Source organism: Chionomys nivalis, chromosome 16, assembly GCF_950005125.1.
Source record: "Chionomys nivalis chromosome 16, mChiNiv1.1, whole genome shotgun sequence".
Lineage (NCBI taxonomy): Eukaryota > Metazoa > Chordata > Mammalia > Rodentia > Cricetidae > Chionomys > Chionomys nivalis.
The window spans coordinates 7,036,367-7,060,946 of NC_080101.1; the positions used below are offsets into that span (position 1 = coordinate 7,036,367).

At 48.9% G+C, this 24,580-nt stretch overlaps 1 protein-coding gene across 1 annotated transcript; it reads right to left on the reverse strand.

Moving 5' to 3' along the window:
- Window positions 1-6,385: 6,385 nt before the first annotated feature.
- Gdf6 (growth differentiation factor 6) lies at window positions 6,386-21,142 on the reverse strand. Its single transcript, XM_057791207.1, has 2 exons — window positions 20,734-21,142; window positions 6,386-7,335 (listed from the first exon to the last, which is right to left on the reverse strand). The coding sequence occupies exons 1-2, from the start codon at window positions 21,140-21,142 to the stop codon at window positions 6,386-6,388; spliced, it is 1,359 nt and encodes a 452-aa protein (XP_057647190.1).
- Window positions 21,143-24,580: the final 3,438 nt, after the last annotated feature.

Here is a 24,580-nt window from a genome sequence, read left to right on the forward strand (position 1 = left end):
CCAGCATCCAATGAGTATCGGTAGCCATGGAAAGGGAGATGCTCACTTAGCTCAGAACAAATCCTCTCTGCGCTTCTCTCCACTTCTCCCAGGCTTTGGGAGACATTCCACAGTTGACCCTGGACCTCCAGGATTGTAAGACTCTCACAACACAGACAAGTGAATACTCCACTGTAGGTAACCATGGCTACCTAAGTGATTTCGACAGGCAGGATGAGAGAGAGGGCAGCCCCATGTGCCATTTTCTCGGGTGAACTTGGCCAATTCATCTCTGCTGAACTTTTGAAGGAAGGAATAAAGCAGGAACCAGATTGAACTTTGGAAAGAACAAGCCACAACAATCAGGATGCAGGTAAAGGGGGTGACTTCTGGGAGCCTGGGAAATGATGGAGGTTCAGTTTTAGATCTGCTTTGTCTTATCTTGTCTTCTACAGGGATGTTTCCCAGAGCCTTGAACAGTGCCTGCCACACAGTGGTAACTCACAAAATAGCTGCTGAAGTCCTGAGCACAGGACTATGTTTTCACAATTACAGCTTTAGGATGGAGACCATAAAACTAGGCAGGAAGTGAGCAGGAAGCAGGCAGTTTTCATGTTAATATCTGTGCACTTGGTAGGTCTTCTCCAGGGGAAAATATAAGGGGAAGGTTGGAATTATGATGAAGAAAATTTGGTGATAAAGTTAAAAGAGGTGTGGAGGAACTGTACATAAGAATCACCTAGTTTAATATAGTAAAACCATCCAAAAGGAACCTAGAAGAGTCTGAGAAGTCAATCAGTGAGGAAAATTCGCTGTCCTCTTGATACACACTGCATGTGGAGTGTTACTCAAAACAGGAAAAGAAGTTAAGCCGTCTGTCTGAAATTTCAGAGGGGAACTACTGAAAGACAGGAGATTCAGGGTTCTTGATCTTTTAGTGACTTTTAGAGGAGACTTGATTTGTTGACTAGAGGGAAAATTCACTTCTTTTAATTGACCAAATTCTCAGGCAGATTTGCAACCACTGTGTGCTGAATTGGGTTTTCTCGTGACATTTTAATTCTTTAGTAGCGGACTAGTTGGGCAGAGTCTGCATTTGATCGCTTGCTTGTTTGCTTGTTTATATTGTCTTGATTTATAATCAAGCTGGTTTTGAAGTGTGTGCGTGTGTGTGTGTGTGTGTACATATGCATGTGGTATATGTGTATGCATGTGCCAACCACACAGAGGCCAGAAAACGATATTTGAGTGTCCTGCTCTGTCACACCCTGCCTTATTCCCTTGCAACAATGTCTGTCATTGAGCCGGTAGCTCCATGTTTCTCTGGCTAAGCTTACTGGAGAGCAAGGCCCAGCAATCCTCCTACAGCCTCAGCCTCCAGCCAATCCTCCTACAGCAGCAGAGTCCCCCAGCCAATCCTCCTACAGCAGCAGAGCCCACCAGCCCCAGAGTGCTGAGGGTGTAAGCTGGTTTTCATGTGGAAGATACATGGGTTTGAAGTTGGGTCCTCATGCCTCCATAACAAGCAGTCAGATCCTCTGAGCCACCTCTGCACCCCCTGGTCTTGAACTCTTTCTCTTTCTTCCTCACCCTCCAGAGTAATGGATTGTAGGCATGGACCATGGTGACTAGCTGGTTAATGTTTTAAACTCAAAGAAATTTCAGACTGTAGTAAAAAATATTAGGTAAGTGAGATCTAAATAGCAATACTTTCATACTAAATTCAAAAAATGGTTTTTGAAATGGGCTGATCTATGTATATTTGGTACTTAAAGCATTTATAAAGTAATATGTGTGTATAAGAAGTGGAGTTCTCAAAGTATGTAAGGAGTTTCCGCTCTTGTGTCTTTAAAAGAGTAGTTGATTAATCGGGTTTCTGGTGTCTAGTCAAAAGATACAAACAGAGCTGGAATACTTACTGTAACTTATAATAACCATATAAAGTTATTTAATCCTTAGAAACTGACTTTATTAATTTATATGGAAATTGTGAGTATATAAGACGTATTTATTTTGCTTTTTCTCCTTTTAGAAAAATGCTGAAGGATTTTAAAATAAAATTGGATTATATGATTAAAAAACATTCTACAAGATTTAAGGGACATTAACTAACTAAGTCTTTAACTACAATTACCTAGCTTTTAATATATTTTAAAGTGTGTGTGTGTGTGTGTGTGTGTGTGTGTGTGTGTGAACAGATGGTTCTGGAGGACTAGACTCAGGCACTCTGGAAGAGCAGTGTATAGTCCTGAACACTGAGTCATTCTCTCCATCCTCTAGAACGGAAGAAAAGTTGACTCATTCAGTTCGTGTTGAAGAGATATTAGGCACACATTTCCTTGAATGTGATTGCTACAGCTAGATTTGTAAACAGAATTTTGAGCACATTCATTTAGTATACTTCTTAAGTGCCTGGGGAAGGAAGACCATACATTCAGGACTAGCCTGGACTACATGATGAGAATTTTTCTGCAAGTTAAGGCATAAGCTTTCTAATTAAGGGAAAAATGAAATCTAACTTGTGCAGAAAGGGAAAATTGGGGGGGCATGTATAAAGTAAGGCTTGGGCATGGAACTGGGAAGGCAGGGGACTTGGGTATTTGGTAGAAATGCGAAGAATTCTCTGTTTCTTGGAAAACAACCTGCATTGACATTGATTCCATGGAGAAAAGTTTAAAAACTCTTCTTCTATATAACCAATCTTCTGAAACATCCTGTATGTAAATTATCATTATTTTGCTAACCAGAACCCACAAAATCACAACCAAGGCAGTGGCCACATCTCGGAAATGCCAGTGCCCAGGAATGACCTAAAGGATCCCTGCTTTTGGACAGTGCAAAGCTAGCAACTCTGGGTAGTGTGACTCCGTTAGCATTCTTCAGCTGCCTTTGTCTGAGTTGTCACCATGTGCAAACCAGTTGGGGCAGCGTGCTATGAGACTGCAAGCATTGCTGCTAGCCCTGCATGGCAGCTCCAGCCTGCAGCTGCCAATCACCAATCCCTTAACACTGTGGCTAACTATGCATTCTCATGCTGGCATCTGGGCACCAGTAGACAGGAACATCCTTGGGGATGACCCCAGCTAAGACTCCAAACAGTAGTGGAGAAGGTGCCTGAACTTTCCTTCCCCTGTAATCAGATTGATGACCACCCTAATTTTCATCATAGAACCAACTGATGGAAGCAGATGCAGAGGGAGATCCATAGCTAAGCACTGGGCCAAGCTCCCAAAGTCCAGCTGAAGAGCAATGATAGGAGCAAAGGGGTGAAGACCATGATGGGGAAACCCACAGAGACAGCTGACCTGAGCTAGTGGGAGCTCACTGACTCTGGAGTAACAGCTGGGGAACCTGCAGAGAACTGAACTAGGCCCTCTGAATGTGGGTGAGAGTTGTGTGGTCTGAGCAGTTGGTGGGTCACTGGCGGTGAGATCAGGATTTATTCCTTGGGCATGAACTGGCTCTTTGGAGCCCATTCCCTGTGGAGGGACACCTTGCTCAGCCTAGATACAGTGGGGAGGGCTTGGTTCTGCCTCAACTTGATGTGCCAGACTTTGTTGATTCCCCCGTGGGAGGCCTTACCCTCTCTGAGGAGTGGATGGTGGGTGAGGTGGGGGAAGGTGGGAGGAGCAGGAGAAGGGGAGGGAGGGGAAATTGGGATTGATATGTAAAATGAAAAAAAAAGATCTTTTTAAACACAAAAAAATAAGTCTTAAAAAAGAGAATATCTTTGGGTTCTATGGTTCAGAAGACTGAGTTGAGCAGCCACAGCTTGACTGGATGGTCAAGGCAGGCTTCTTAAGTTCTCTACATCGCAGTCAGCCTTGTATAAAGAGTTTAAAATGATACCTACTTGGTGGGGTTTCTGAGTGGCTGGGGTTAACACAGGTTCAACAGCCCTGTGTCTGACTTACGGTGAATTCTCAGACTTGAACTTGTCCACGAGTTCCCCAATGAGCAGCAAACAACAAACAAGAAACACATTGTTTGTATTGCCTGTGATAATTGTCGATGTGGGCCGTAATCAGTAATTAAAGGAACTGAGCAGAGAGACTAACTGCAGGAGCTCCTGGGCTTGATCCTGGAGACTGTGTGATGGGGCTCAGCTTTGTCAATGGTGTTAAGAGCACGCCAGGGCTTGACCTTAATTTTATGAATAAAAAACTATTTCAACAGCTATTGAACAATTTTGAAGAAAATGATGCTCATACCATTGGCCTTTAAAACAATAGTGTCTTCCAATTGTCTGGTGCGGGAACAAAACACTGGGGACAATAATATCCTTTAGATAATGATTTCTATAGATCCACATAAACCAGGCTCAGTTATTAAGGGGAAAATGAGTTTAATAAGATGGTATTAACCAGATTCTGCATCACCTAAGGAAGTATTTCATTAAACTGTTTTGGATATCAATCGACCTCTGGCAACGTTACTGTTGTCAAAATTTGTATTATAGTGAGGTAGACAGTTCCAAAAAAAAGCTCTCCATTAGACAGATTTAAATTTTTATAATAATATTTAAGAAAACGATAACATTATGAAAGAATGAAATATCTGATTAATGCTTCACTTTGTACAACTCGAATATAAACTTTAAAAATATTAGAACTTATAACATTTGAGTGCATATAACGTTTTGTACATTAAGATGATTGCATGGCTTCTCTTGGCATCTGCAGTCATCTTAAATAAACAAATATATACAGCCTCAACAGAACAACAGTGCATCCAAAGCAAATGTGCATTTAAGTTAGTTCTCCTGGACAAGTCTTGTCTCTTCTCTTTCCATTATATTACCAAGTATTAGCATGTCCACCCTTTCCTTGACAGTCTGCAGATCTCTGACCCAGACAAGCAACAGATTCAGATGGGGAGAGAACAAACCAATCGGGCTACCCCAAAACATTCCGCAAATTTTAACACACCTTTCTCCATTTAAACTATCCCACAAACAAGGCTGAGGCCACCTACTTCTCAAAGGTAGACCTGGGTAATGTTTGAAAATAGTCCTGGTTCAGACTGAGGGAAGGAAGGAGATCTTGACTACCTGGGAGCAGGTATCTCCTGCTTCCTTCTGGTTTCTTTCCTTGAGACCTGTACCCCAGTTTCCACCCCAAGCTCAGTGTAACCCTTGACTCTTCACAGTATCTCATTACTATTTAAAAAAAAAAGAAAAGAAGAAGAAGAAGAAGAAAAAAAAAACACCTAACTGGTAATTACAATCTAAAACAATTCTCTAGGGGGAGCCCTGGGCTATTGCTGGCTGGTAATCTCTCAGGAATGTCAGAAAGAGGGGAGGGGTCTTAATTTTTAGAAACTTCAGAGGCAGAGGCTCCTGGCCCTTTCATCCTTCCCCTGCTTGGGGCCTGGCCCTTTATCTCCATCCTCCTGTGGGGCCATCATCTCCCCTCCTGATGGAGTCCACTTCTTAGGTCTTTCCTCCTCCTCTTTCCTTCTTACCTTAATTACAGAGTTCCCACCCCTCGCCATTAAAAAAAAAATAATAATCTTTCCCTTAGAAGGAGGTGCTGGAATTTTGACAAATTCTGTTTAAAGAAAAATCAATGAGAAACAGACATGACGAAGATCTTTTGGGGTGGGCTCCTTGGAGCCTTGGGTACTGCACCTCCCTGTCACCAGGTCAGAGCTGGGCCTTGTGGTTTCTCATTATCCTTCACGGGGTTCCACAGGGACTAATTCCTGTCATTCCATCCATACCAACTCCTTTCCCCACCAGCAACGGTAAAGGCATTCAGAGACCTGAGTCCACAGCAGTGGCAACTCCCAGTTCCCTGTGCTGGCTGAGGCCAGGTCAGAGCTGATAAATTCATGGGAGAGCAGGCAGCAGCTTGGGCCCAGGTCTCTCAGGCTTCTCGAAGGGCAAGATCCCTCCCTACTCCCTATTCCTTTAACCAACTCTCTTAATACTTCCTGTGCAGAAGTCAAGGGCGTCAGCTATGATGTAGCTGGAAAGACCCAAAGACCCCACTTTCTCACACAGGAAGAGGCAACAAGTCTGAGATGCGGAGAAAAGCGATTGGTTCTTCCTCTCGTGTCTTCACCCCCATCCACGGAATATTTGGGAACAGATACCCATCTCTCCTCCACCTTCCATCTCCTATCAAAACCAAGGAGACAACAAAACCCAAAGCTATAGTAATAAAGAAAAGAAAAAGAAAACAATCCTTGTCTAGTCTTTCCAGGGTGGCCAGGCAAAGTGTAAAAACCCTTAGCTGCTTCTGGGTTGGCGAGTGGAAGATTCTGGGAGGGCTGGGCTGCCTCCTCTCCCACTGCTCCTACTTCCATGATGTCCCCGACTTGTGGCCTCTTCAGGCCAGCTCCAGCTCCGCCTCTCAGCAGTCACGCCCCCCTCCACGGTCCCTGGCTCGGGCGGACGACACCGCTACCTGCAGCCGCAGGACTCCACCACCATGTCCTCGTACTGCTTGTAGACCACATTATTGCCTGCGTCGATGTACAGGATGCTAATGGGAGTCAATTTGGTAGGAACGCAGCAGCTGGGCGGGGTGGAGCCCGGGTCCATGGAGTTCATCAGCGTCTGGATGATGGCGTGGTTGGTGGGCTCCAGATGCGAACGCAGCGGGAAGTCGCACACGCCCTCGCAGTGATAGGCCTCGTACTCTAGGGGTGCGATAATCCAGTCGTCCCAGCCTAATTCCTTGAAATTCACGTGCAGGGGCTTTCTGCTGCAGCGCAGCCTGGACTTCTTGCCATGTCGCTTGCCGTGGCGGCTGGCGAAAGCAGTGCGTCGCCGGCGGCGGCCGGGCGAGGGCAGCCAAGGCCCGGCGTCTGGGGCACCCGACGGCGCTGGCCATGACCCCTCGGTTCCCGCCGCCTCGGCAGAGCCCAGCTGCTCGCGCATCTCGGCGAACAGGTTCTTGCGCTGGGATCTGGTGAAAACCACGAGCAGGGCGCGCTCTTGGGGCGGCCGCATCCTCCGTCCGAAGCCCAGACTCCGCAGGTCCGGAGGCGGTGGCTGCTGGGGACCACTCGCTCGTGCCTCGGTATCCCCAGCGTCCAGCTCGCCCCAGGCTGCCCGCAACTCCAAGCACAGCTGCTTCCATGGCTGAGGGCGCAGGCCCTGCCACACGTCGAAGACTTCCCAGCCGGTCTGAGTTGGTTCCTGAAGATCCAGGGTCCTGGCGTCCAACAGCAGAGGGGACAGACAGGGAAAGAGCTGTACGTGCAGCGGTCGGGCTGGTGGCCCCGAGGGCGCTGGGGGCGCCTGGCGATAAAGCCTCAGCTCTGCGCCCACCAGCTCTTCTTTGTCTGAGAGCGTGGACACATCAAACAAATACTTCTGTCTCCGGAGAGTAGTGTGCGAGAGATCATCTGCGAGATAAAAAAAAAAAAAATTACAGTCACTTTTACTTACCGGGAGATCAACCCGGTGCTCTTTGGCAGTCCCCAAGAGGAAGAGGGAAGGAGGGGATAGGCAGCTAGGGAGTCCAGTTCGGCCGCCCAACCACCTCCAGACTCACTGCCTGGACCATATACTGCTTGGGGAGGAACCAGACCCGGACTGGACCCCCATCTCAGCTCAGCTGCTGCCTGGGACAGAAGTCTGTACTCCCCGTCAAGGCAGCTTCCCTGGGCTCCCCCTTAAGAGGCTGTGTAACCAATAATATGTCCTTGTGGTGGCAAGTCTGGGCTGCCCTCCCCCAGCCCTACTGTGCATGGGCTCTAATCATTGACGCTCAGATATTACCTCTTCCTTCCAGTGGGCTACCCCAGACCACTCTGACCCAAAGCAGCCTTCCTTCCTGGGCCACTGTGGCAGGGCCTTGACTTATCATCTTTCTGGCACTTGAAATCATTTACAATTATCCCCTCTATGATTGTCACACGGTCTGTCTTTCCCAACCGCCAGACACCCTTCGTCAGTCCACAGAAGCGAAGACGGTAGCAAGTCCTTCCTTACCGCAGACCTAGAGCCCCGGATGATGAACCTAGAGAACACACAGGTCAATAGGTGCAAAAGTTGTAATGCAGTGGTTTTCAATTTGCCTCTCAGGTGTCAGTGTCTGCTTATCAAATTGAATCGGTATCTAAGAACAGGACCCAAGCATGAAGCTTTTGTGTGCTTAGTTGTGAAACTATTTCCTTTAGACTCGCAAGTGATATAGAGGCACAGTCATTCTACAAACCCGCTAGGCCATGGTCGGATTCCTACCCTCCGGGCAGTGTTGCTGGGGTGTTTAGGCCAGGCAGGATGCAGACAAAAGGAAGAATTCCTGTGTCACCTTTTCCTTTCTTTTCCAATCTTTTTCTTCCTTCCTTCCAACAGATGAAAGCTTGATAAAGCTTTTGGAGGTGGGGGCGGAATGATGCACAGACTAGCATGCCAGACTTACATCCCTGGAGATCTTAGTACATGGGAAATAGGCCTCAGCCAGGGATACCTAGTCCCAGGCCACAGCAGGCCCCACCCCTTTCCCCAGCATCCAATCAGTCCCAGGCCACAGCAGGCCCCACCCCTTTCCCACCATCCAATCAGTCCTAGGCCACAGCAGGCCCCACCCCTTTCCCCACTATCCAATCTGTTTCATAACGAATCCCAAAGATTCAATTCTTGGTTACAAGTGAGAGAAAGACATTTGTGACACATACAGACAGGCGGACTTTAAATTCCAAGGCAAATTCTTTAGAAGGAAGGGAAAATTAGATTCCTTTCTTGACACATCTGTGCATGCAGCCAACATCACTTCAATGTGCAAGGCGGAAAGCTAAGCAGATCCTCCTGGGCCGCTTTCCCATAGAATGTTTACAGCCCAGCAAATCCAAGAATCCCCAAAGCCCTCTGCTCTCCCCAGAAGCTAGTAAAGTTTGCATCCATTTCAATAGAAAAAATATGACCCAGTTCAGCCCAGCCCTGACTGCCTGTCCAGATGTAACCTGGGGACACGTAACACACGGATGCTGGCTCTGGAACCTGAGCCACACCCAGCCGGCACTCTGGGCTAACTGCTGGCTGGCTGCCTCTGAGGCACCGGCCTCCACCTGAGAGAGCCATGAGAAGGGTTAGAGAGGAGGAAAGGGGGAAAGCTGCTGAAGTTGACTTATGGAAGCCAAGACCATCAAGCCAACCAGCGGGGAATCAACACACGTTCTTTTTCTTCCTAGAAAGCTGTGTCCCACAATGGTGCTTAGCCACTACCCGGATTTCTGTATTTGTCACCCTAGGCTTCACTGCCCTGCTCAGTCTAGAATGAGAAAGACACACTGCAGACACACGCCGCTCCAGCTACACACTGTGAGAGCTAATACTGTTCAGACCTTGCTTCCCACGCACAAATTGATAGGGTAAGTAAATACTGTTCCCATTTCTATGGTGGAAAAAAAATAAGACTGGGGGGGTCAATTTTCTAAAATAAGTAATGAAGTAGGGGGCAGCACTTAGATCTACTGAGTTCCAAAGCTTGAGCGTTTGGCCGTGAGTCCCATTGGTACTGTGTGCCAAATACAGAATTCTAGAAGCAACCAAGAGTGGTTAGGGGCTAAAGGGAAGGGGTTACAGATCAAACTGTGTTTGTAGAGCTTGCTGGAAATAAATCCTGACCTCCCTTGGGAAATCATTTCCGTTAGTGTGTTCACAGTTTGATACACTTGGTCGCTGGCTAGAGAACACAGGCAGGCACAGAGAATAGTGACTACCTTTTCTTTCTCTCTCCTGCAACATGGAGAGGACAGCCTTCTTTTGTTACCATTTTATTGTTTCTAAGGATTAGCTAATAAATGGTTAGTCTGCACAACTGAGCCAAAACTGAGACCTGAAAAATCTTTAGATTCTTCAGCCTTGTCTGGTGACCTGCCTTACTAAACTATCCTATAAAGTCTATTCTAGGACTCAGGAAGGAACACAAAGGTGGCCTTCAGACTCCGTCTGTTCCCCCTTTCTTCTTGTACTAGTCTACCTCTGATGTGGGAGGTCCTCCGTCTATGTGTTGCTTTTATTAGTTAATGAATAAAGAAACTGCCTTGGCCTGTGATAGGGCAGAGTAGAGCTAGGCAGGGAAAACTATACTGAATGCTCGGAGAAAGAAGGCAGAGTGAGGAGAAGCCATGTAGCCCTGCTGGAGACAAACACCAGAACTTTACCTGATAAGCCACAGCCTCATGGCGACACACAGATTAATGGAGGTGGGTTAATTTAAAATATGAGTTATCCAGAAATATGCTTAAGCTATTGGCCAAACAGTATTGCAAATAATATGGTTTCTGTGTGATTATTTTGGGGCTGAGTAGTTGAGAACAAATAAGTGGCCTCTTAGTACATACCTCATGATTGGAGGGGTGCTACCTGAATGCTTAAAGTCACCCCAGTTCATAGGTCACAGCATCCCAGGTAAACACACACATGAGAGGTGTGATCCACTCTTGGGAATACAGGCTGGTAAAGAAGCTGCCTGGACCATCAAACTGAATAAAGGCTAGAATTGTGTGAATCAGGAACACACACACACACACACACACACACACACACCAACCTAACATCAAGAGTATCTCACAGGAACTTAACAGGGAGAAACACCATCTGAGGCTGCAGAGCCTTGGGGCTGTTTTTCTGGAGCATCCTGATGATGCTGATTCTGTCGGTGCAGGGACTCACTCTCCGAGAACCATGGACATAGGTAGGGATTGGATTTCCCATCATGTGGGGAGAAGAATCAGTGCAGTAGAGACAGAGCAAAGCACACAGCTGCAGGCCAGGATCCAAGACACTGCCACTAGACCATGTCACCATCTCTGGAGGCTCCTCTGTCTGTATAACCACTCTCATATTTTTTGATAGTTCTATCCACTTTCTCAACATGTCTGCAGAGTCTCTGACTCCTAAGCAGAGGACTTGAGAAGGGAGCTGCTCTCTAGAGATCCCCTCACGGCTGAACCTATGCAGAGAAGACACGGCCAAGAAGGAACATCCCGTAGGTCTGCCAAGTAGAAACCACCATGCACACTCTACAAACACTTGACCAGCTGGCCTGGCAACCCAAAGCCTGGCCCAGCTGCTATGGGTCACCTTTGTGCTGCCTTGCACACCTCTCATCTAGTAAACCTCATATAAATATGGGTGATGTCATCAGATAATCCCATTCCTTGCATAAATGTGCACTGTTGGTTTCTAAGTCTATGGCACTTTCTCTCATAAAAAGAATTCTCTGCTTTAGTCTCTAAATTGGAAAATGGTCAGTAATTCACCACAAGAAGCTGATGAGGGATTCCCCTCTGCATGCTGTGAATCCCACTGGTTAATGAATAAAGAAACTGTCTTGAGCCCGTGATAGGGTAGAATGGAGCTGGGTGGGGAAGACTAAGCAGAATGCTGGGGAGCGGGGAAGGGTGGAGTCAGGGAAAAGCCATGAAGCTGCTGCTGGAGACAGATGTGCTGAAACTTTGCTGGTAGGCCACAACCTCATGGTGATGCATAGATTAATAGAAATGGGTTAAATTAATGTGTAAGAGTTACCCAAGAAGAAACTAGAGCTAGTGGGCCAAGCAGTGATTTAAATAATACAGTCTCTGTGTAATTATTTCAGTTCTGGGTGGCCAGGATGAACAAGCGGCCCCCTCCTTACAACAAGAAGCTTCTATTTGCAGCAAACTAATTGCAACAATTCAGCTCTCACTTCAGCAAACTCTGTGTTCTTGAATATTGAGCGCATAAAGCTTTCAAGATACAACTGCAGAGATTGTTGTTGTTGGTTGTTGTTCCTTTCCTTTTTCTCCAGAAGATGAGTAGGAAAGAGGAGGAAGGGGAGGAGAAAGAAGAGTCAGATGTATCTGAAGGAAATCCTTCACAGGTAGCAAATTGGCAAAAAATAAATAAAATAAAATACAATAAAATAGGCAAACCTCATCCTGACACTTCCCATGTGGGGTGTTTGGGGTTTTGTCTGTCTGTTTGTGAAAAGGTATTCGCTGTAGTCCAGTCTAGAGTAGAACTCTCCATCCTCCTATCTTCCCATTCATAGTGATATGGTCACATTATCAAGAGCTCTTAGTACAGAAGTTTTCAAAATTAAAATAGAAGGAATATGTTAATCAAAAATATGTTTCAGTCAGAATCAATATAAGAAGACAAGGCTTTTAATTTAAAAAAAAAAAAGGCAGAATGGGGAACAATTATGGGAACAGAGTTTCTTAGGCAAGTGCACAAGGCTAAGGTAGGCACAGGAAATAGATGAAAGACTCCAAAGACAGATGCTTAAATGGAGAGGAAAAGATGGAGCAGCCTGAGCTTAGATTACCAGGCAGCACGCTCGATCAGTACCCACAGCTGTTTCTCCCTAAGGGGCTGCCTCCCAGTCAACCCTCATAACATTTATAAGACACTGAAACTTGTAGAGAGGAAGGGATCAGAACTATGTCTTCCCAAGACATCGCTAGAACCTCAGACAGCTCAAGTCCCTCTTGAGGACTGAAATTGGATTTGTTTCTTCCAGTAACCAGAACCGTGAGTGAAAGTGTGATTCTCAAAGGACCAGTAGGCCCTTCGCACACTGGCTTCTCATCTTCTAAATGAACCAGCACTTTGGATGGATGCTGGTCAGGCTCAGCAACCTCCTCCATTTGCCTGACTGTGTCTTCTGTGTCTTTGAGAGGCACAGAACCTGTAGCTAGTCTACAGTTCAGAAGGTTCATACTCTGTGACCTTTCCCAATCACACATCCTAAATAGGATTAGGTCCTGGAGTGCACAGATATTCAATCGCCCATCTTTGCAAAGAATATTCCAGAACTCTTCCAAACTAAGTCTTCCCCTCGACCCCCAGCTTATTGCAGCCCCAGAAGCAGTTTTGTGTGCTAACCAGGCACTGCTTTTGTGCAGGGCTCGTGGCACTCAGAACTTTGATGACCTCTCAGACCCTTTCACCAAGTATTCATGCTCTGCTCCATTTTATATTCATTTGCAAGGATAAACTTCAGAACAGCAAGACTGAGTTTAACACCCTGCAGCTGGTAACAGATCACACTAGTTCCAATAGACACCTCTAGTTCATAGGACACACTCCTCTACATGGGTGCAGAGGAAGGAGAGGGAAAGGGAAGCCTGCCACCGTTTATTTTTGGTCCTCAATGTGATCCATACTTGACTAGGCTGCAATTTCCCCAGGATGCATTGTGCTTTTCTCTATAAGATGGGAAACATCCAAGCTCAGTTTTCATGGCTGTGATGGAGTCACTTCTGAGGGGTATCAGATCCAGCACCAACCCGAAGTGTCAGAATCTGTCAAAGTAGATTCTTCCAGGTGGAGTCAAGAAGTCCCCCCCTGTGGTGTGTGAAGGCCTGTGCAGGCGATCTATGCTGAGTCTAGTTACTGTGCCCCCAGGATACAGATACCCCCTGAGCAGTTGAGATCCCATCCTTCAAAACCCTGGCCCTTTGCTAAATGTTCTCATTAAGAAAATGTCTTGGGGGCTCAGCAGTTAAGAACACTGACTGCTCTTTCAGTGGTCCTGAGTTCAATTCCTAGCAACCACATGATGGCTCACAACCATCTACAATAGAATCTGAATCCCTCTTCTTGCAAGTGTAGCCTTGAGAAGCCTGCTCTTTCCTCTCTTTGGTACACGTTGTGAAAGTATATTCTGTCCCAGAACAGTCATGAGTGCTAAGATAAGGATACTGCCTATGTGTACCTGAAAACAAACAGACAATCAAAATGACTCCCATGTTGAGGGAAGGAGGCATAGACACGAACGCCTGGGTTGCAGCCCTGATGGTGGTATGCCGACTCTGTGAGTCATTAGACTGTATCAGTATGTACATACTTTTCACACTCTAACTGGCCCAACTTCTAGAGTTCAACTTGTCCTGTGTTTCAATTTTTTCCCTTCTTATCCCCAGAATGATCTTGGAGCCATTCCTGAAGTCTCTGTTTTTGTATGGTATATTTATGCATTTTTTTTCTCACATGTACTTGGGTCAAGTAGTCTCCTTGGCTAATGTCTGGTCACCTGCCTGGACCCTATAGAGAACTTCCAGTGCTGGTATCAAAATCTGTTCCAGTAGGAAACTGTGAACATCAGAAGGGGAGCCTTCTCTTACCTGACTGAAACTGAGCCATTGATCCTCAGCCCAGACTTACAATGTGCTAACTGCAAACGCAGTCTTGTTCATTTCTGGGCAGCGAAGGACAAGAACCAGTCCCCTTCTGAGCACTGAGTATAGCCAATCAAAGCCCGGTTTTGTCTTGACAGATGAAACACACACTTGGGAGATGAGTGGCTAAATCTCTTCTGGTCACAGACTTGACGAACCAAGATCAAGGACACTTACCCTGGCTTTTGTCTTTCACCTGTGTCTTGCTCTGGGCTCCCAACCACAGCAGCTCAGATCTTAATTTAAGCACACACAGCAGATCAAAACCAACCTAATGGGTTTTCAGACAATCCTCCCAGCCCCCACTCCTCCTCTGCGAGCTGTAGGGGCAACCAGTGCCTCAGAGACCCAAGATGCAACTCCTTTCTGAGGATCAGGACAAAGTCAGCTTGTTGGAGGAGGCTTTTCCCGCATGTGAAGGAGTGAACCCACAAAACGCCCTGTGGAAATGACACCACATCTCCTGGTAAGAGGGAGTAATGGGGGTTTGCAGGAGTCTTAAACTCCTGGTAGAATCTGGATCTGGAAATGTGTCCTAGAATTGTGGGCTTCCGCTCAAAAGAAGAAAGATAAGTGGATGTTTTATGCAGTTTTTCTTTCCAACTAACCCTGTAGTTGCGGCCAAGGCCAAGGTTCAAGGCCCAGGATGGTGCGCAGACTTTTGGGTTCTAATTCCCAGTTCCTAAGCCTCCAGTTTAGGAGATGCCTCCATAGTATTCTTTGAAGTGCTGGGCAGCAATATTCAGTCTCTGGATTGCAACAAGTCACTAATTTTGCTCTACCTTTCAACAATGTAGCAAAATGAGATTCTTGATGTCAGCTGCAAGCCACAGCTGGGCTTTTTTTTCTTTTTTCTTTTCTTTTCTTTTCCAGGTTTCCTCCCCACCGAGCTTTCAAGCTCCAGTCTACTGGGAAGCGACAGCAACTGGACCACCCAGCTCCCTTAGAGGCAAACCATGAGCACAGCTTCTTCTTGTCCTGTTCTCTCCCTATCCTCCTTCTCACCAGGCACCAACTGGTGCTGCTGGTCCGCCTTTCTCTGCTCTTGTACTGCCCACTGGGGTCTTTAAGCCTTGTCCCGCCCCAGACGCCAGCCTCTAACTGTTCAGCCCAAAGTTTCTCCCCCACCAGCACCATCCAATCGCCTTTTAAACTTCTGCCCTCCCTCTACCGAAAGTCGAACTGACTCTCCACCCTGAGCAATACCAGTGGACCGACCCATCAGGACAACTGGGAGCTATTCTAGTAATCAGACGACAGTATTTAACCCCAAACTGAACTTTAAAAACATACAGAGTTTAGACGGGGAGTGTCAAAGGGTCTCTGCAGTGGGTCCTCACTTCCACTTTTCATACCAAAAGATCTCCGACTCCATTTTCTTCAGTGATCCCACAAAATGATAGCTGGTGCCAAGTTATTCAATAGCAAAGGGGTCAGCGAACTAATACCTTTTATCATACTTGAAAGCGCCCAGGAGTGGTTGGATTGCCCAAGGTCATTTGGTGCATGCGGTAGTCTGTCAGGAAGCAAAACTTCCTGTATCTGCCAAATTTCTATCATGCCCCCCCCCCCCAACACTCATCTTTTGGAAGGCACCTACTATGGAAGAGGTGTGCTATCACCCCAGAACTCCTGGTGGGGGAAACGGATGGCACTAAGCTTCCTTTCAATGCAAGACCGGCGTTCCGGTTCCCAGAGGATCCAGGGACAGGTGTTGTGGGCAGAAAAAATGGCTTTCCGATTCTGATCCATTTAGGAAAGGGGCAGTCCACAAAACCCACAGGGTCCGTGGCTCGGAGGAATTTTGTTTTACTTAATGTGCGGAAACGAAGGAGGCTTCTGAGCACGTTTTTCTTCCCCTCCCCCATCAGCCATTTTACCCTGGGCAAAAGCTCCAAAGCCTCAAGGCTCCAGAAAGGAGGGTTACCTTTGATGCCCTCCGGCAAACCTTTCGCGCCAAAAATCCTCCTGCAACCTGCACACTAGCCACACAGATGCTAGGCCCTTTTACCATCTTGCCGTTTTCATCTTGGTGGCCCCTAAGCATCCGAAGACAGTAGTAATGGTGCTGAGTACAAGCCTATGGCTTGGTTTGTGACCTTAAATGTACCTGAATCATTACAACCTGAAGAGGAAGACAAACTTTAGAGTTTAAGACTCCCTTGTCTTTCCCAGGGCTTTCCCCAGGGCCTCTGGGTTAACCCTGTTAGGGAAGATTCTTCAGCATGAACCACAAAGCCAGCCCTGTGCCTGGTCCTCTGCTGGCACCCCACAAACCACACACTTGCACGCTTAGCAAACTCTCTCCAAGGCTGTTCTCTCTTTCCGGGGAAATAAAGCCTAGATTGGAACCTTCTGCCCAGCTTCCTCACTTGGCCGTCTGGTATGAATTAGTGTTTTTATAAGGGACTCAAACAAATCGAATACAAGGTCACCAAATAATTAACAGTTGCGAATTCCCTCCGTCCCCATTAAAATACTTCCCTGCTTATATTTCATTTTCCGTTTGCCAACGACAACAGGGTCCAGGCAAAAGTGCTAGCGCTGCTGTGTTGATTACTGCATGCAGAAACCCACGGTTCTGCATCAATGCAATGTTGCAGGCAAACAGCAGGAAGCAAGGAAGCTCTAGCATGCCCCTCTCTCTCTCTGAAGTCTGTCTGTGCCTAGCACACCCCTGCTTCCTTGTAATCTTTGAACTGAAGATAACCACACAAACTAGTAAGCAACCCAAAGCAGCTGCTCCTGGACTCACCTATAAAGGTATCCAGCCCCTAAAGACCCTTCTATCTCCTCTTGGGTGTTAGCTGCTCTTTGCTGTCTTCTTTCTGTGAGCAGGCTTGGAACAACAGCATGCACAACACTACCAACTGTTCTCAATTCAGTCTCTGGGAAACCTAGCCCACAGACTATTCCTAGACTCACTTTGTTCCTTTTCCTCATCTTTGAATCCTTGAGGGTTTTTTTTTTTTCTTTTTTAAGGTGGCACTTACCAAGCAATTGCATGGAAGGCTCTCTCTTTCTCTCCCCAGTCTCTACCTTCTCTCTTTGGTTCTAATTGCCTGGCTCTCTCTTCCTCTTCCCTCTCTCCACCTTCTCTCCTCAGTTCTAATTGTCTGCCTTGACCAAACCCCAGGACCCTGGGACTGCTGGTCTTTGCGGTTTCATGAAGCCTAACCTGGTCCATCCTGATCCCTGTGGTCTCAGCTCCCCACCAACACACAGACGCACCTCTCTTCTCTACTTCTCTAAATTAAACTTTGAGATACGACAGTAGTTTGCGCTTCTACTCAATAAATGCAAGAGAAAGCCAGGCACAATACATATTCAGACCCCTGCCTCCAATGTTCCCTGAGAACTCCTCATTGGACCTTTAAGTACTACGGAAGAACATTAAGCCGGAAAGAAAATCCCGCTTTTATTTGTCTTTTACTTATGTATCTCATCACAGTTCCTAGAAAGCTCCTTGTTCTTACCCTATCCATATAGTGTCCTGCGTTAGCATTCAGCGCCTACACTCTGACCCCAGTCTCATGTCTAATTAGTTGTGTGACCGTGAGCAACTCCATTTCTCTAGTTCACCTCTAAAGCAATGCAGAAACGGTAGCCGAGAACTAAATGAGTTCTTTCATGTTATAGCTTTTAGCATAGGACTTGGCCCACACTGAAAGGTCATCCTATCTTGGCTACTGTTATTTACCATTCCAGGGCGTTTTCAAAGCTCTCAATAAGGCCGCCTTGGGATTAATGGAACAGGGAGGAGCATTGGGACAGTAGAGGAGGCCACGGTGTTTCTATGGAACCGTCGCTCTCCTTGCTCACTTGGCACGGGGCTTTTTACTGTCCTCCCAAACTCAAACAGCTTCAGGTTTAACTTTTAAGTTCTCCGGTAACGAGACCTTTAACCAATTCTGTAGGAGTCTCTTGGAGCTTATGAGCCCACTTCGAGGCTCCTCCCCTGGAGGGACCCTGGCTCCTCGGATCTCAGCCTACTACTCTGAGGCGATTTAAACCTCCTCTAGGCAAGGCGCCAAGTTAGCAGGACCAGCTCCTCTCCTGGCTGCCCCTTTTCTTTTTGCCTACCCACTTGGGGGTTGGGGGAGGGGATGCCGAAGAGTTTGGCACGTTAAGAACCCCCGCGCGCGAGAGGAGCGGAAGTCCTCACCAGAAGCCCGGGATGCGCGGTTAGTGGGTCCCTTCCATCACGGGAGACTAGACACCGTTTGATGTGTTATGACATGAACCCTCAATTAGATCGCTGAGTTGAAACACTCCAATCAGGGGCCCAAGGCTAAGCAAGCCCCGGAAGGTCCAACCCGAGGTCACCGCCGGTGACACATCAAATCAAAATCAGTGAGAGGGAAAGTGAGGTTTTCCCTTTATCAAGCTGGGGCTGCAGCCTGCAATCCAGCCCCTCCTCCGCGCACCCCTCCAGTCCCTCTCTGCCCGCCCCCAGCTCCTTTACACCCGCGCGGCGGCTTGGCACAGGCAGCACAGTCTTCAAAGTGTCCTCGCAGTCCTCACACAGTTTCCTTAAAACTCAGAGGACGAGGAGGAGAGAAAGCCTTCACAGCTACCCTCTCGGTGGGTCTTGGTGCACCTAACTAGGGACCTCTGACAGCCCCGTGCATGCATTCTGAGGTTAAACCTACAATCCTGCTGACCTCGCGGCGTCGATGGCCGGGGAACAGTGTTCCTCTACTCCCTATTGCCCCTTTGGTGCTGGAGGAGCCTGGGGGCTCCCAGCACGGTGCCAGGGTGTGTGGGTACCTGGGGGCAAGCAAGGGCTGAAGAGTGCTCGAATCTCTGCAGGTCTAAGGGCCCCAGAGACAGTCATTCCTGCTTTCCGAAATTCCAAGGTCCTCTATGGATACCTCGGAACAGCCTCCAGTGTCCCTTGGTCCTGTGCCAACTTTCAGGAACTAGTGCACCAATAAGAGTGCCTGCCTGGGGTAGGAGAGAAGACCTTGTCACTTCCCATGAAAAGAAGAAAGTACCTAATTGCCTGCTAGCCTAGGCCTCTAGGATTTCTTCCCTAAGAACAGTATTCTTGGACCTTCCATCGCCTCTCCTCTTAGAAACACTAGGAGGTTAACTGAGACGTTGCTGGAGGAGAAATTGCCCTCCAGCAGAGGTAGGAAGGCGTTGGCGCTGAGCTGGAGAACCCAGGTACAAGACCTTGTAGCAGCAACACGAAGAAGCCACGTGTTTTCGTAAAGGTGACTTTATTATACCTAAAATCGTCATAAAATACGCCCGCGTTAATGTGCCGTCGGGTCCTTTCAGCAGTTCATAACCCGCTGACCTTGGATTGCAGCTGCATACCTGGTGGGGACTAGAATTTTGGCTGCGAAGGAAAGCAGCTTCCAGGGACGGCTGGTGGCTGGAGACCGAGTCAGGCTTGGGGCAGGTGGGCAAGGGGGACATTAGCCCACTCTGGAAAGGTTCGAGAATGTGAGGATCATCAAGGCAGATAGATGTAGCTGAGTAGTTCCCTCTGCCCAATACTGGGGCTCTTGGGATTCTGGATACTTTCACTGAACCTTAGCCTGCGGGTTTAGGAACAGGCAAAGCTGAGCCTGGGGGTATGACAAGCAAGGACTACCTAAATCTCTTAGCGCCTGCCTCTTACCTTCTAGGTACCTTCCTGTCTGTCCACCTCTCCCTTCCTGCTTTTTCTGAATTACGTTTTCCTCTCTAGAAGCCGGTGGAACTTTCCCCAGTATCTGAGGTTTAATCAGAAGACATTGGCCATGTTGTGGATCAGTGAGGAGAGCAAGAGGGGGAAGTTCGGAAGCCTATAGACCGGTGCATCCAGTCTGGCGCAGGGGATGAGGGCTGGGCCCCCAGACACTTAGAAGAGCAGAGTGAAGTCTGTCTGAGAAAGGTGGATCCGCGCACTCCTGCGGTACCCTAAGCTCCAAGAACCCCACGCTTTCAGCGGTCCCTGGTTGTGCCAGTCCGGTGGACTGTGGCTTGAGAACGATCAGGTGTGCGATACTACAGGAAGAAGAAAAAGAAAAAAAAATGACAGAAAAAAAACGGTGCCAGAAGTGACTAGATGCCTATGGGACTGATGTCCCTCACAACCTGCACAGGGCTCCAGGAGAACTCACAGGACTGCTGGATTAAGGCACTGCCTGTCACTGGTCCTAGACTCCTCCGCTCCCTGGACCCTGCGCCGCTTTTCCTTGGGAGACAGGAGGCTCCACGCTTTCTAACGCCCTCACAGATGCCCTAGGGCCAGCATCCCTCACGGGCTTTGACCACTCGGTCCCTCAGTCCTTTCTCTGACCCTTCTCCATCTCCCGTCATTTGCCTACCAGTTCCCTCCCTCTACCCTTCCTCCTCTAGCTACCAGACCAGCAACCACCACGCTGCTTTCGGCAACAGACGAGAAAACACAGAAGGAAAAAGAGAAAAGTGAGAGAGAAAGGGGAGGACTGCAGACTGGAGCAAATCTGCAGTTGCACTCGGAATTTTGGGCTTGCGAAAATAAAAAAAAGGGGGGGAGGTGTCCAAAATGGGTTGGGGATTCACAAAAGCAGCCTCTTGCCAGAGCCCGGGCAGCGCTCAGGCTGAGGAGCTCCAGCGGGAGAGGAGTCCGGCGCTTTCTTTGCCACTTACCCAGTCCTCTGTCTACAAAGCTAGTGATCGTATTAGCTGACTTGGAAGACTGGAAAAAACTGGCATTGATGCCCAACTTCTCGGCAATGGAGTAAGTCCTGTAGATTGACAGCATGTACTCGTGGGGCACCACGCGCGGGCCCCTGCCTGGAGGCTCCTGCCCCTGAGACTGTGCAGGCGGCCGCAGCCGGAGTTCGCTCTGCCTCGGCTGGTGTTCCTGGAGCGTCTGTCCCTCCGCACTCTCTTGTGGTGTCCTCGGCATCTTCCCTTCTTTGCGGCTCCTCACGTCCTTGGTGGAGTCCAGTTCGGTGGAGGAGGACGAGGAGATGGAAGCCTGTTGGAAACCCGGCAAATCCCAGAAGAAGCTGATGAGGAAGATCGCCAAGAGCAGGACCCTAGGAGAGTCCATGGCGAGCCAGTGACTGAATTTCCCGGAGAGGCGGCGGCGCCGGGCGCGAAAGGCACAGAGCAGCTGGACAGCGGCGGGGGCCGCGTTCCTCCTGCAGACTCCGAGTGCGGGGAGCCGGGCAGCAGCTACACAAACCGAGGCCCTGCCACGCCCCCTCCCGCCCCTCGCCGGGAGGGGGGAAGAGAGGAGGGAGAGCGGCTCGGCGGGGAGGGGGAGGGCGGCGGATAGTGCGGGCAGGAGGTGTGGAGTAGGGGGCGGTGGTGGGCTGGGGTGACGGCGTGGCGCAGCGCCCCCGCGGAAGGCGTGCGAGCTGCTCGCAGCGAGCGCCCGGCGGAGTCGGGAGCGTGGCAGGGCGAGTGGGGACCGAGCACCGCTGTCCCTTCGCTGGAGAGCCAGAGCCCGCACGCAACACCAGGGGCCGTCTGGCAAGGGCGGAGAAGCCCACCCTCTGCAACGCTGCCCGGCCGCACGCCATTCCCGCCAGCTGCCCGTACTTTCCTGGGAGTCGGCGGCCCGGGGATCCGGGAACACGGGAAGCTGCAGTGGCAGTGGCCAGAGATGGCTCGGAGCGGGTGCTTCTGCCGCCGGCTGCACGCTGGCTCGCAGTAGTGGTACCTTCTCCGCTCCGTTTCAACTTCAACCCACAAGTCGGGAGTCAGCCACCAGCCCCCGCCAAGGGCTCAACCTTGAGCCCGGAGGGCAGGCGCAGGGGCCAGTCCTTCACAGCCTCATTCTCTCGGTAGGATGCTGCCTTCCACAACGCCCCGCGTCTATTCCCGACCTTGGAGGTCAGGCAAAGGCCACCAGTCTTCAGAGTTTAGAGCGGTGCTCAGTGATGCTGCGCTCCCCTGCAGGCCCTAGCCTCTTCTCTTGCAGACCCCCAACGTCTGGCGCAGCTGCTGCTTTTCTCTTTCCTGTGATCCCCGGCTTCTCGGGCCCCTTGGGGGCTTGCTTCCCTCTTCTTCTGCACCCGTACTTCCCTCTTCCATTTTCCTGCTGTTTTCAGGACTTCCTTCTTCCTCCAGTTCCTTCTCATTCCTATTAGATACATCTTCCCCCGCCCCCCACAACGACGCTGGCCTGCCTGTGTTTCTTCTTGTGGCCTCCCAAGTCTCTGTTTCCCACCCTCTCTTCCCCCACCAGACCCCTCCCTTCGCAGCTCAACCCCAATCTGTTTCTTTTCAGTCCAGCCTCACCCCATCGCGAGTTTCCTTTATCTGTCCCCAGATTCCCAGTGTCTTCCCCGCCCACCGCCCCGCGGGTTCCCGGAGCCTGGACGCTGCTACACTTGGCAGCTCAGGGTCGCTTCTCTCACACAGCGCTTTGGACAACTTAGTCCCTACGGGGTGCTCAAGCACCAACCTTAAACGTCCCGCTGCAATCATCCCACTTTCAGGGATTTAAAAATGAGGGAAGAAAAAAAAAAGACTCAAAGATAAGCGACTTTTCCAAGGCCATTCAGCCAAGGATAGACCCAGGGAAGGGCGACTTTGTCACTTTGTGTCCTGGTTTGATCTGAGGTGGCTGTTTCTCTGTGGGTTCTCGGCCCCGCCCTGCCACCTTGCCTTCCCCTCCCCCCTTCTTTGGGACCCTGAAGGCCTGAAAGCATGCTGACGGGGGAAGTTTTGCTTTCCCCATCACTTTATTCTGTCTTCCTTAAGGTCAAAGGCATGCCTCTCACCCTGGACACCTGCCTCCACTCCTCAATATGGCAAAACATCCACAGGGAACCTTTGCGCCAGGTATGGCTCCATGACGTTTGCAGACAGTTTTCGCTTCATCTTCATAACAAGCCCGAGATAGAGGCTGTATTGTCTTTATTTTACAGGCAGAGAAACTGAGGCCCAAGATCATACTGCTCCAGAGTCTGTACGGGGCATTGCTAGACTTTTGAGAAAGGCTGCTTTCCTCTTGCTGGCCAACCCATTGTATGTCGGCTAGGGTTAGTCAGCTCATGCCTGTCTGTCTTGGATGTGAAGGTGCTTACTTTAGCTCCATCCTTCCTCTTTCTGAGATTCCGATGACTTATTATCATTTACCAGCTTAAGGGCATGAAAGGAGTGGAACAGAAATTTTAAACAATATTAGGCAGATATTTAGCCACTTTCAAAATGATCTGGCTGCTCCTGCGCCTTCATTTTTGGTGCACACACCCTTGTCAGAGCACTGTTATCCAGAGAGGGTATCCTTGGCGCGTAACATCGATACCAAATGCATCTCCTTCCTTCCTCTTCCCTCTCTGCAGTCCTCATCTTCACTTCCATCCAGCTGCACCCCTGGGTGCTTATGCTGCCTGTTGGTCAGCCTTGCCCCTTGCTCCTGCACCCTGACCATGAAGTGACATCCAGGACAGTGGATGGCATCCTCCTGTGGTTTGTCTGCATCCCTTCCCTCCGGAAATGACCATTTGTGCTTTATGGTGTCACTATTTTCATTTCTAGTACTGCAGGGTCTGTGAATGACATGCCATGAGATGCTTCTTGTTTAGTAACCATGTTTCTTGCTTGTGAAGGTAGCCTGCATCTCCACTCATTTTGCCCACAGCACAGCCACTGCGAGTAACCAGCAAACAGGACGCAAGGTAATGCAAGACAGAAATCCCATTGCCTGTGGCTTACAACCCTTCAACTGACTAGATAGTCCATGTGGAAAGGCAAAAGACAGGGACCACAAAGGACGTGGGTGGGCTCCTGTCTGCAGGATTACCCCAGGGCGGATGCTACTCTCTTTCATTGTTACCAGCCTTGGATCTGTGTGAAGAAAGTTTTGCCAAAAAGGCCGTAGTGCTCATTTCACAGGTGAGACAAATCAACTCCAAGGGCTGGAGATCACAGGCAAGTCAGAAATAGAACCAGGAGCCAAGCCATTCAGACTCCTAAGCCAACGTTTCCTATAGTTAAAACCTCCTACGTCTAGTATACTTTAAACAGAAATTCACCTGGTGTTAACAAGGCTTCAGTAAGGCCATTGCTCCAGTCCCCCTCCCTGGTGCGTGTGCATGTGTGCATGTGCATGTGTGTGTGCATGTGTGCATGTGCACGTACGTGTGCATGTGTGCATGTGTGTGTTGTGATAGCAACACTGTGAGGAGAAAACTGTTGCCAGCTTTGCCTTTAGGTTTCCACATTATACACTGAGTCTTTAAAATACTGCTGTGGAATTTTGAGTTTCCAGACTAGTCTTAGATTCTCTGGTCACTACTTCGGCACTTCCCTCTGGGAGGAACATTTTGAAACAGTGAGGATTTTTTGACCTGTATGGACCAAGAGGTTCTGGTGAAGGCTTGGTCCTGACAGCCTTCATACCAGCGTATGCACCACCTGCAGACATCTGCGGTGTCTCCTGCCCCCCTGTGGTCACTTGGAGAATTGCTACTTACAGACAAAACTGCTTGATAAGGACTACTGACCCCAATTAATATCTTTTAAAGACATTGTT